Below are 13,665 nucleotides of genomic sequence, written 5' to 3'. Positions count from 1 at the left end.
CAGGTATAGACCTAACGTATCTGTATGGTTGTCTCTGTCTCTGTAGGCCTACACACAGAGCCAGGTATAGACCTAACGTATCTGTATGGTTGTCTCTGTCTCTGTAGGCCTACACACAGAGCCAGGTATAGACCTGACGTATCTGTATGGTTGTCTCTGTCTCTGTAGGTCTACACACAGAGCCAGGTATAGACCTAACGTATCTGTATGGTTGTCTCTGTCTCTGTAGGCCTACACACAGAGCCAGGTTTAGACCTAACGTATCTGTATGGTTGTCTCTGTAGGCCTACACACAGATCCAGGTATAGACCTGACGTATCTGTATGGTTGTCTCTGTCTCTGTAGGCCTACACACAGAGCCAGGTATAGACCTAACGTATCTGTATGGTTGTCTCTGTAGGCCTACACACAGATCCAGGTATAGACCTGACGTATCTGTATGGTTGTCTCTGTCTCGGTAGGCCTACACACAGAGCCAGGTATAGACCTGACGTATCTGTATGGTTGTCTCTGTCTCTGTAGGCCTACACACAGAGCCAGGTATAGACCTGACGTATCTGTATGGTTGTCTCTGTCTCTGTAGGCCTACACACAGAGCCAGGTATAGACCTAACGTATCTGTATGGTTGTCTCTGTAGGCCTACACACAGATCCAGGTATAGACCTGACGTATCTGTATGGTTGTCTCTGTCTCGGTAGGCCTACACACAGAGCCGGACGACCTGTATGGTTGCTTGTCTCTGTAGGCCTACACACAGCCAGGTATAGACCTGACGTATCTGTATGGTTGTCTCTGTCTCTGTAGGCCTACACACAGAGCCAGGTATAGACCTAACGTATCTGTATGGTTGTCTCTGTAGGCCTACACACAGATCCAGGTATAGACCTGACGTATCTGTATGGTTGTCTCTGTCTCTGTAGGCCTACACACAGAGCCAGGTATAGACCTGACGTATCTGTATGGTTGTCTCTGTAGGCCTACACACAGAGCCAGGTATAGACCTGACGTATCTGTATGGTTGTCTCTGTCTCTGTAGGCCTACACACAGAGCCAGGTATAGACCTGACGTATCTGTATGGTTGTCTCTGTCTCTGTAGGCTTACACACAGAGCCAGGTATAGACCTAACGTATCTGTATGGTTGTCTCTGTAGGCCTACACACAGATCCAGGTATAGACCTGACGTATCTGTATGGTTGTCTCTGTCTCTGTAGGCCTACACACAGAGCCAGGTATAGACCTGACGTATCTGTATGGTTGTCTCTGTCTCTGTAGGCCTACACACAGAGCCAGGTATAGACCTAACGTATCTGTATGGTTGTCTCTGTCTCTGTAGGCCTACACACAGATCCAGGTATAGACCTAACGTATCTGTATGGTTGTCTCTGTCTCTGTAGGCCTACACACAGAGCCAGGTATAGACCTGACGTATCTGTATGGTTGTCTCTGTCTCTGTAGGCCTACACACAGAGCCAGGTATAGACCTGACGTATCTGTATGGTTGTCTCTGTAGACCTACACACAGAGCCAGGTATAGACCTGACGTATCTGTATGGTTGTCTCTGTCTCTGTAGGCCTACACACAGAGCCAGGTATAGACCTGACGTATCTGTATGGTTGTCTCTGTAGGCCTACACACAGATCCAGGTATAGACCTAACGTATCTGTATGGTTGTCTCTGTCTCTGTAGGCCTACACACAGATCCAGGTATAGACCTAACGTATCTGTATGGTTGTCTCTGTAGGCCTACACACAGAGCCAGGTATAGACCTGACGTATCTGTATGGTTGTCTCTGTCTCTGTAGGCCTACACACAGAGCCAGGTATAGACCTAACGTATCTGTATGGTTGTCTCTGTCTCTGTAGGCCTACACACAGAGCCAGGTATAGACCTGACGTATCTGTATGGTTGTCTCTGTCTCTGTAGGCCTACACACAGAGCCAGGTATAGACCTGACGTATCTGTATGGTTGTCTCTGTAGACCTACACACAGAGCCAGGTATAGACCTGACGTATCTGTATGGTTGTCTCTGTCTCTGTAGGCCTACACACAGAGCCAGGTATAGACCTGACGTATCTGTATGGTTGTCTCTGTAGGCCTACACACAGATCCAGGTATAGACCTAACGTATCTGTATGGTTGTCTCTGTCTCTGTAGGCCTACACACAGATCCAGGTATAGACCTAACGTATCTGTATGGTTGTCTCTGTAGGCCTACACACAGAGCCAGGTATAGACCTGACGTATCTGTATGGTTGTCTCTGTCTCTGTAGGCCTACACACAGAGCCAGGTATAGACCTAACGTATCTGTATGGTTGTCTCTGTCTCTGTAGGCCTACACACAGAGCCAGGTATAGACCTGACGTATCTGTATGGTTGTCTCTGTAGGCCTACACACAGAGCCAGGTATAGACCTGACGTATCTGTATGGTTGTCTCTGTCTCTGTAGGCCTACACACAAAGCCAGGTATAGACCTGACGTATCTGTATGGTTGTCTCTGTAGACCTACACACAGAGCCAGGTATAGACCTGACGTATCTGTATGGTTGTCTCTGTCTCTGTAGGCCTACACACAGAGCCAGGTATAGACCTGACGTATCTGTATGGTTGTCTCTGTCTCTGTAGGCCTACACACAGAGCCAGGTATAGACCTAACGTATCTGTATGGTTGTCTCTGTAGGCCTACACACAGAGCCAGGTATAGACCTAACGTATCTGTATGGTTGTCTCTGTAGGACTACACACAGAGCCAGGTATAGACCTAACGTATCTGTATGGTTGTCTCTGTCTCTGTAGGCCTACACACAGATCCAGGTATAGACCTGACGTATCTGTATGGTTTTAGTTTCAAAGCTACACCCCCTAGTCCTTTCTTTTCTTTCTTTTCTTGTTCCTCCTCTCCATTCACGTGAGAGCCACATGTTTTCACCATCCCAACTCTGACAGGTAGAATGTTTTGCTAGTAAAGTGCTGCATTACTTAAACCTCTGACCCCTCTTTCTCTCCCTTCTCTCTTTCCACAACTCTCTCTTTTCTGCTTCCTCTTCCCCCTCTCTTGATTTGGGCATTTCTCTCTGTCCACATGTTACCTCCGCTACATCTGCCCCTCTCTCCACCCCCCTCCCACCATTCTCTCTCTGTGTATCAGTAGAGGCCTCAGGAAATGGGTGTGTGCTGAGTTAGTTTAGCGAGCGGAGTGGGACCTGTAAAGAGGGAGGGAGAGAGAGGAGAAAAGGAAGAGGAGGGGTGGAAAGGGAGGATGCTGATTAAAATAATGGAAAGAGCCGAGTCACTGGCCGGTGAAAAGGAGTGAAAGAGAGACCGAGAGGAAGGGACGGATAGCAGATTAGAGGTAAAGAAAACTGAGGGAGATAAAGAGAAAAAGTTGGAACTCCAAAAGTTATACAAATCAGCGGGAAAAGAGGAAGAGAGAAGATAAAGACAAACTTCTACCATTTCCACCCTGCAAGGAGAACATACTAGACGGACTCCAGGATGTAGAGGCCAGCTTGCCAGACTCTTTCTCAGGATCATTACTCTGATCAGTGGCTTCTCTCCCTGGACACGTGGCCTAGGGCTCCAGAGGGGAAGGGGACATTCTTTCACTAACTGTCTCTGACTTGGCTGTGATTAGCAGGGTGTGAGAGAGGGAGTCCAGGCTGGGGTAGGGCGCTGGGGGCTGGTAGTAGAGCTAAGACGGCCTGCCCCTGTTTCGCTCACACAGTGTAAGAGTGTGTGTAGGTGTGTGTGTGTGTGTTCCTCTGCAGTGTGTTAGCATTGCCTTGTTGAAAGAGGAAGGAGAGGTCGGCAGACCGTGTGCCTCTGTGTTTCTTCCCTGTTCCTGAGGCAGGCCCAGAGGGCTTTTTTATCTGGGTAATTGAGAACAAACACTCGGCCCTACCCCGGGCTGGAGTGTAAACAGCTTCCTTAGTGACGAGAAGCAGTGGAGGAGGAAAGTGAAGAAGGGAAGGAAAAAAATAATAGGGAAGTTCAAGGAGAGGCTGGAATACTTCTTCAACCCTCAGCCCCTCAGACTTTCCACGTCAGTCTACAAACCTCTCTTGACAGGACTTGGGTAGTTTCTTCCAGACCTCTACACATGACCTCTGGAATTCTATACCAGCTGAAGGACTTATTCCCCAGCCTATAGACCTCCTCAGGCAGCCTCTTACCTCCTACCTCCAGGAGCTCCAGCCTCAGCCCAGCTCTCGGGATGTCCAACCCCAGGCTTGAGGCATGACAGCAGGCTAGCCCTGGCCCCCTTCTCAGCCTCTGTTCCATCAAAGAGGATGCTTCTACCATGTAGCCTAGTAGGGCGAAAACACACACTGACACACACACACAGGCAACGAAGGGTGTGTGAAGTGTGTATGTCGCCGGGTTGGAGAGGACGAATTGGATTTGACCTTGTTTTGAGCACTGGATTTAATTGTATTTGGAGAACTGGATTCAACAATATTTGGATTGGATTTGACCGTGTTTTGAGTACTGACCTTGACTGTGTTTTGAGAGCTGGTTTTGACCGTAACCAAACCCGCGCGACTCCTCGGTGCCCTTTGCCCTCTGTGACCTCAGAGACGATGTAGAGGGGAGAGGGAGGAGACTAATCCTGGAGCCGAAGATGATTGGCTTGAACTTCAGCTTGCAGGAGCTGCTCAGGAAATTTGAAGAGGTAGATTTGAGATGTTTGACATCTATTTGAGCTCTCGTTGAGACAAACTGAAAGGTTGTTTATTTTTGATGCCACAGATGAGAACCCAGCCTCAAACTAAATCACTGTAGTCAAACACGTGAAGGTCAGCTCACCTGTTACTGTCAGCCAGAGACCTTCACTTCTCTTCTAGCTGGAGACTCTGCTGACATTTACTGTCTCTCCGTTCTCTCCCTCTCCCTCTCTCCTTCTCAGTCTATGTAGTATCAGGTGAAGAAGTCTGCTGAGTGAGTCTGAGGTTTATGAAGTATGAGGAGTAATTATTGAACTCATTAAAGCTTTTTATTGTGGTAGCAGCGTTATTAGAGTGCCCAGGGCGTGGAGGGGTACAGCCAGAGTCTGCAGGGGAACACATAGGGAGACTGAGATTCTTAAAGTGCTTTACTCTCGGACGTCTGAAACGCTGTAGTGTTGTATTATTCAGGTTTTGCCACTTTGTGCGTTCAAGGTGCATGAGTGTGTCCAGTATTTGTTTCCCAAAGCTGCTTGTTGATGTGCCACGGTAACCTAACTTTAGTTTCTTATTCTGTGTACCCGTGTGTGTGTGTGTGTGTGTGTTTGTGTGTGTGTGTAATAATAATTTAGTTATATTTGTCCTATTTCACACATGTACAAGTGTGTATTAATACGCATGTGTGATTTGGAAATTGTTTTTTTGTTGCATATCCCAACTGTCCCTGAGACACCCTCAGAGAGTGGGGTCACAGCCGTTATCAGCTGTCCCCGAGACACCCTCAGATAGTGGGGTCACAGCCGTTATCAGCTGTCCCTGAGACACCCTCAGAGAGTGGGGTCACAGCCGTTATCAGCTGTCCCTGAGACACCCTCAGATAGTGGGGTCACAGCCGTTATCAGCTGTCCCTGAGACACCCTCAGAGAGTGGGGTCACAGCCGTTATCAGCTGTCCCCGAGACACCCTCGGAGAGTGGGGTCACAGCCGTTATCAGCTGTCCCCGAGACACCCTCAGAGAGTGGGGTCACAGCCGTTATCAGCTGTCCCTGAGACACCCTCAGAGAGTGGGGTCACAGCCGTTATCAGCTGTCACCGAGACACCCTCAGAGAGTGGGGTCACAGCCGTTATCAGCTGTCCCTGAGACACCCTCAGAGAGTGGGGTCACAGCCGTTATCAGCTGTCCCTGAGACACCCTCGGATAGTGGGGTCACAGCCGTTATCAGCTGTCCCCGAGACACCCTCGGAGAGTGGGGTCACAGCCGTTATCAGCTGTCCCTGAGACACCCTCAGAGAGTGGGGTCACAGCCGTTATCAGCTGTCCCTGAGACACCCTCAGAGAGTGGGGTCACAGCCGTTATCAGCTGTCCCTGAGACACCCTCAGAGAGTGGGGTCACAGCCGTTATCAGCTGTCACCGAGACACCCTCAGAGAGTGGGGTCACAGCCGTTATCAGCTGTCACCGAGACACCCTCAGAGAGTGGGGTCACAGCCGTTATCAGCTGTCACCGAGACACCCTCAGAGAGTGGGGTCACAGCCGTTATCAGCTGTCCCTGAGACACCCTCAGATAGTGGGGTCACAGCCGTTATCAGCTGTCCCTGAGACACCCTCAGATAGTGGGGTCACAGCCGTTATCAGCTGTCCCTGAGACACCCTCAGAGAGTGGGGTCACAGCCGTTATCAGCTGTCCCCGAGACACCCTCAGAGAGTGGGGTCACAGCCGTTATCAGCTGTCCCCGAGACACCCTCAGAGAGTGGGGTCACAGCCGTTATCAGCTGTCCCCGAGACACCCTCAGAGAGTGGGGTCACAGCCGTTATCAGCTGTCCCCGAGACACCCTCAGAGAGTGGGGTCACAGCCGTTATCAGCTGTCCCTGAGACACCCTCAGAGAGTGGGGTCACAGCCGTTATCAGCTGTCCCTGAGACACCCTCAGAGAGTGGGGTCACAGCCGTTATCAGCTGTCCCTGAGACACCCTCAGAGAGTGGGGTCACAGCCAAGGGCACATCGAAAGATATTTCACCTTGTCTGAGATTCTAATTAGCGTCCTTTGGGTTACTGGCCCAGCGCTTCAACTGCTGGGCTACATGCCACCTGCACTGTGTTTGTCAGTCAGCCATTCCTCTGATAGGTACATTTCTAATGCCAGGTTCCTCTGCAAACCCAAATAGGTGGAACATTAGGCCCCCCGGGGACCGTATCTGTTGTCTGGGCTGCTCACATCCTGCCAGTCTTCCATTCATTACTGGGTGTGTGTCAGGGACAAAATCCATTATCCACTATCCTCATGCTGCTCTGCGTTAGAAGAGAAGAGGACGTGGCTTTGATAGAGGGGGGGTGTGTGTGTGTGTGTGTGTGTGTGTGTGTGTGTGTGTGTGCCACTGCTATCATATGGACATGGTTAATCTATTCCTAAACACAGCATAGGTATTGTCATGTTTTTTCAGTAGCGATTCAGCCATGGTGTGTGTGTGTGTCCTCGCTGTAGAAATTGCAGACATATGTGACCCTCATCTCCAGAGTCCTCACTAGAATAACGCTGTAAGGGCCGTGCTGGCGCTAAACCTGTTGATTGGAATCTAAATCAAACCAGTAAATAAAACATGGACTTATATGAATGACCACTGTCATGCAGCTGATGTGGCAGACCTGGCAGTACAGAGAAGTGTGTGTTCATGTTGTCTGTGTGTGTGTGTAGGCTACTGGTAGGTGTTTAGCCTGATATTGCTGTGTACCTAAGGCTAGGTAGAGGAATCATATTTGGCATTTCTCTCAAAGTATCCAATTACAGGGCAGCACTCAATCAATGACCAGACTATTTGATGCCACAAATATGTGTGTGTTTTTGCCAGAATGTATGTACACGTTCATGCATCACCTTTGTCACCACTTAATGAGAAGGAGCTTCCCCTGGAAGAAAATGTGTTCAAGAGGAAAAGCAGTTTGGGAATGAGCTAGAACCAATGATGTGTATAAGCCCTGGATGACTGGCAGGGCCGTTGTTTTGAAGCCACTGCACAGCCATTTTGCTACTTGTCCTCCATTATAAAAAGTATTTTGGAAGTTATACGAATGTATTTATTAATGTCTGCATTTGTTTTTGCCAAATACATTGTATTACAGACACCTTAATGCATACTTTTATATTATGCAAACATAAACAACAATAATATATTAAAACATATTCCTTAAAGTACTAATATTACTGTCCCAACTACAACAACAAAAAATACTTGTAATTTTGTCCTTCTCCTGAGGAGTACCAACAGGGCAGCCGGTGGATTTAAAGCCTCTCATTGGCCAATACATAGCATCAGCAATCTAGGGTTTATACACATCATTGTCTGGAACATATCCAACTGACTCACTGGCACAACATCTCTCTCTCTCTCACACACACACACACTCACACTCACACACACACACACACACATTGCCTCTCTCTCCCCCTCCCTCTCTGAAGTATCTATCCTTATGACCTTCAGTCATTAGATTTGTGGTGGGGAGATAGTTGACTGTGATAGAGAGATTCACAGTAGAGCCCATTCACCCTTTATCCCTTTTTCCTAATAACTCACTTCCTTTCCTCAGGACCTTGCTATGTGAATGACAGGGGTTGCACGTTGGTATGGCAGACAGACAACCTACCATACTGTGTGACGTGTATACTGGCCTCTCTAAAAACATACTTCACCTAATGTCATGTGTTGTTGTCATGTGTTGTTGTCATGTGCAGTCACCAGTCGGTGAAGTTATGTTTTGCCTGCATTCTATTGGTTTCTAGCTCTGTATGAATTTCAGTTTGGCAGTATATGAGTCCACTGTGTGAGCTTTTTTTGTGTTTGTATCTCTGTGTGAGTGCTCAGGGTGTGTGTGTGTGTGTGTGTGTGTGTGTGTGTGTGTGTGTGTGTGTGTGTGTGTGTGTCTTTTATCTCCCCCACTTAAAATTGGCCCGCGCTCAGGGGAGTCCCAGCTCAGTGAGAAATGGAGCAGTTTTACTTGTCTAAAAATAAAGCATTTGAAAGGATCCTCCTCTTGTGTCAGTCTCCCTATGGTGGGCCACACACACACACACGACAAGCCACAGTGGTGGTCTGTACTGATGGTGGTGGAAGAGTGGACGACAGGTTAGCCAGAGAGAAAAAGTTTCCAAATGAAACCAGGGGAACACTCACACATTCAAATACACACACCACACCCTCATCCAAATTCTTAATCTGTAGGGCCCACTCTCTGCCTTGCTTCAGGGCCCAGGGTTCCTCTGAGTCTCACACACACACACACACACACACACACACACACACACACACTGACATACGCACACACCGGTCTCGTCTGGCATTGCGTAGCATACCGTTAGCTTACATTAGCGTTGTTCAGGGGAACATAGCGTATCATTAGCTTAGCTTACTTTCATGTAGCAGAACATAGAACTAGTACGGAGACCTGGGTCGCTTGGTTAGGGTGTGGAAGGGGTTTAGAATGAATTGTTTCTCGCTTGGGAGGCTGAGGAGTTTGGAAAGAGTTTATTTTCCCTGAGTCCGAAGTAGCTAGAGGACATTTGAAAGATGTCTAAAATGCTCTGCCCTCTCTGTTTCGCTGGCTCTGCAATAGCACACACTCATCATGACCAGCTAGCACGTGTGATTCTCTCTCTCCATCCGTCTCTTTCTCTCTCTCTCTCCCTCCCTCCCCTCTCTTCCTCCCCACCATCTTAAAGCTAATAGAAAGGGATTGATGTTGTGATTTGACTTGTTAATGTTGTGTATTGTATGTAACACAGTAATAACTGTACAACACAGACTTGTTGAAAGTAAAACCTTTCTCTCCTTCTCTGTAGGATATCCAGGCGGAAATCGATGCCCATAATGATATCTATAAGAGTGTGGACGGGAACAGGCCCAGGATGGTCAAGGCCCTGGGGACTTCTGAGGAGGCTGTGTTTCTACAGCACCGACTGGACGACATGAACCAGCGCTGGAGTGACCTCAAAACCAAGTCGGCCAACATACGGTCAGTACTACTGTATAATATACTGACACCATTCAGTCAGTACTACTGTATAATATACTGACACCATTCAGTCAGTACTACTGTATAATATACTGACACCATTCAGTCAGTACTACTGTATAATATACTGACAACATTCAGTCAGTACTACTGTATAATATACTGACAACATTCAGTCAGTACTACTGTATAATATACTGACACCATACGGTCAGTACTACTGTATAATATACTGACACCATACGGTCAGTACTACTGTATAATATACTGACACCATACGGTCAGTACTACTGTATAATATACTGACACCATACGGTCAGTACTACTGTATAATATACTGACACCATACGGTCAGTACTACTGTATAATATACTGACACCATACGGTCAGTACTACTGTATAATATACTGACACCATACGGTCAGTACTACTGTATAATATACTGACACCATTCAGTCAGTACTACTGTATAATATACTGACACCATTCAGTCAGTACTACTGTATAATATACTGACACCATTCAGTCAGTACTACTGTATAATATACTGACACCATTCAGTCAGTACTACTGTATAATATACTGACAACATGCAGTCAGTACTACTGTATAATATACTGACAACATTCAGTCAGTACTACTGTATAATATACTGACACCATTCAGTCAGTACTACTGTATAATATACTGACACCATTCAGTAAGTACTACTGTATAATATACTGACACCATTCAGTCAGTACTACTGTATAATATACTGACAACATTCAGTCAGTACTACTGTATAATATACTGACACCATTCAGTCAGTACTACTGTATAATATACTGACACCATTCAGTCAGTACTACTGTATAATATACTGACACCATTCAGTCAGTACTACTGTATAATATACTGACAACATGCAGTCAGTACTACTGTATAATTTACTGACACCATGCAGTCAGTACTACTGTATAATATACTGACAACATTCAGTCAGTACTACTGTATAATATACTGACAACATTCAGTCAGTACTACTGTATAATATACTGACAACATTCAGTCAGTACTACTGTATAATATACTGACACCATTCAGTCAGTACTACTGTATAATATACTGACAACATTCAGTCAGTACTACTGTATAATATACTGACAACATTCAGTCAGTACTACTGTATAATATACTGACAACATTCAGTCAGTACTACTGTATAATATACTGACACCATTCAGTCAGTACTACTGTATAATATACTGACACCATTCAGTCAGTACTACTGTATAATATACTGACACCATTCAGTCAGTACTACTGTATAATATACTGACAACATTCAGTCAGTACTACTGTATAATATACTGACAACATTCAGTCAGTACTACTGTATAATATACTGACACCATTCAGTCAGTACTACTGTATAATATACTGACACCATTCAGTCAGTACTACTGTATAATATACTGACACCATTCAGTCAGTACTACTGTATAATATACTGACACATTCAGTCAGTACTACTGTATAATATACTGACACATTCAGTCAGTACTACTGTATAATATACTGACACCATTCAGTCAGTACTACTGTATAATATACTGACACCATTCAGTCAGTACTACTGTATAATATACTGACACCATTCAGTCAGTACTACTGTATAATATACTGACACCATTCAGTCAGTACTACTGTATAATATACTGACACCATTCAGTCAGTACTACTGTATAATATACTGACACCATTCAGTCAGTACTACTGTATAATATACTGACAACATTCAGTCAGTACTACTGTATAATATACTGACAACATTCAGTCAGTACTACTGTATAATATACTGACACCATACGGTCAGTACTACTGTATAATATACTGACACCATACGGTCAGTACTACTGTATAATATACTGACACCATACGGTCAGTACTACTGTATAATATACTGACACCATACGGTCAGTACTACTGTATAATATACTGACACCATACGGTCAGTACTACTGTATAATATACTGACACCATACGGTCAGTACTACTGTATAATATACTGACACCATACGGTCAGTACTACTGTATAATATACTGACACCATACGGTCAGTACTACTGTATAATATACTGACACCATACGGTCAGTACTACTGTATAATATACTGACACCATTCGGTCAGTACTACTGTATAATATACTGACACCATTCAGTCAGTACTACTGTATAATATACTGACACCATTCAGTCAGTACTACTGTATAATATACTGACACCATTCAGTCAGTACTACTGTATAATATACTGACAACATGCAGTCAGTACTACTGTATAATATACTGACAACATTCAGTCAGTACTACTGTATAATATACTGACACCATTCAGTCAGTACTACTGTATAATATACTGACACCATTCAGTCAGTACTACTGTATAATATACTGACACCATTCAGTCAGTACTACTGTATAATATACTGACAACATTCAGTCAGTACTACTGTATAATATACTGACACCATTCAGTCAGTACTACTGTATAATATACTGACACCATTCAGTCAGTACTACTGTATAATATACTGACACCATTCAGTCAGTACTACTGTATAATATACTGACAACATGCAGTCAGTACTACTGTATAATATACTGACACCATGCAGTCAGTACTACTGTATAATATACTGACAACATTCAGTCAGTACTACTGTATAATATACTGACAACATTCAGTCAGTACTACTGTATAATATACTGACAACATTCAGTCAGTACTACTGTATAATATACTGACACCATTCAGTCAGTACTACTGTATAATATACTGACAACATTCAGTCTGTACTACTGTATAATATACTGACAACATTCAGTCAGTACTACTGTATAATATACTGACAACATTCAGTCAGTACTACTGTATAATATACTGACACCATTCAGTCAGTACTACTGTATAATATACTGACACCATTCAGTCAGTACTACTGTATAATATACTGACACCATTCAGTCAGTACTACTGTATAATATACTGACACCATTCAGTCAGTACTACTGTATAATATACTGACACCATTCAGTCAGTACTACTGTATAATATACTGACACCATTCAGTCAGTACTACTGTATAATATACTGACACCATTCAGTCAGTACTACTGTATAATATACTGACACCATTCAGTCAGTACTACTGTATAATATACTGACACCATTCAGTCAGTACTACTGTATAATATACTGACACCATTCAGTCAGTACTACTGTATAATATACTGACACATTCAGTCAGTACTACTGTATAATATACTGACACCATTCAGTCAGTACTACTGTATAATATACTGACACCATTCAGTCAGTACTACTGTATAATATACTGACACCATTCAGTCAGTACTACTGTATAATATACTGACACCATTCAGTCAGTACTACTGTATAATATACTGACACCATTCAGTCAGTACTACTGTATAATATACTGACACCATTCAGTCAGTACTACTGTATAATATACTGACACCATTCAGTCAGTACTACTGTATAATATACTGACACCATTCAGTCAGTACTACTGTATAATATACTGACACCATTCAGTCAGTACTACTGTATAATATACTGACACCATTCAGTCAGTACTACTGTATAATATACTGACACCATTCAGTCAGTACTACTGTATAATATACTGACACATTCAGTCAGTACTACTGTATAATATACTGACACATTCAGTCAGTACTACTGTATAATATACTGACAACATTCAGTCAGTACTACTGTATAATATACTGACAACATTCAGTCAGTACTACTGTATAATATACTGACAACATTCAGTCAGTACTACTGTATAATATACTGACACCATTCAGTCAGTACTACTGTATAATATACTGACAACATTCAGTCAGTACTACTGTATAATATACTGACAACATTCAGTCAGTACTACTGTATAATATACTGACACCATT

General features: G+C 44.3%; 1 protein-coding gene across 8 annotated transcripts in view; it reads left to right on the top strand.

Annotated features, from left to right (window-relative positions):
* The window catches only part of utrn (utrophin), a 364,756-nt gene that overhangs the window by 246,088 nt on the left and 105,003 nt on the right, over positions 1-13,665 (top strand). For 7 of the 8 annotated variants that reach the window (XM_071413075.1, XM_071413077.1, XM_071413076.1 and 4 more), the window contains one exon: positions 9,510-9,682. In XM_071413075.1, coding sequence (XP_071269176.1) covers positions 9,510-9,682 — 173 coding nt within the window. Of the gene's footprint in view, positions 1-3,320; positions 4,678-9,509; positions 9,683-13,665 lie in introns of those variants that run through there. The other variant, XM_071413082.1, reaches the window with a different exon arrangement.

Source organism: Salvelinus alpinus, chromosome 8 (assembly GCF_045679555.1).
Source record: "Salvelinus alpinus chromosome 8, SLU_Salpinus.1, whole genome shotgun sequence".
Taxonomy (NCBI): Eukaryota; Metazoa; Chordata; class Actinopteri; order Salmoniformes; family Salmonidae; genus Salvelinus; species Salvelinus alpinus.
This window is presented reverse-complemented; position numbering and strand designations above follow the sequence as displayed.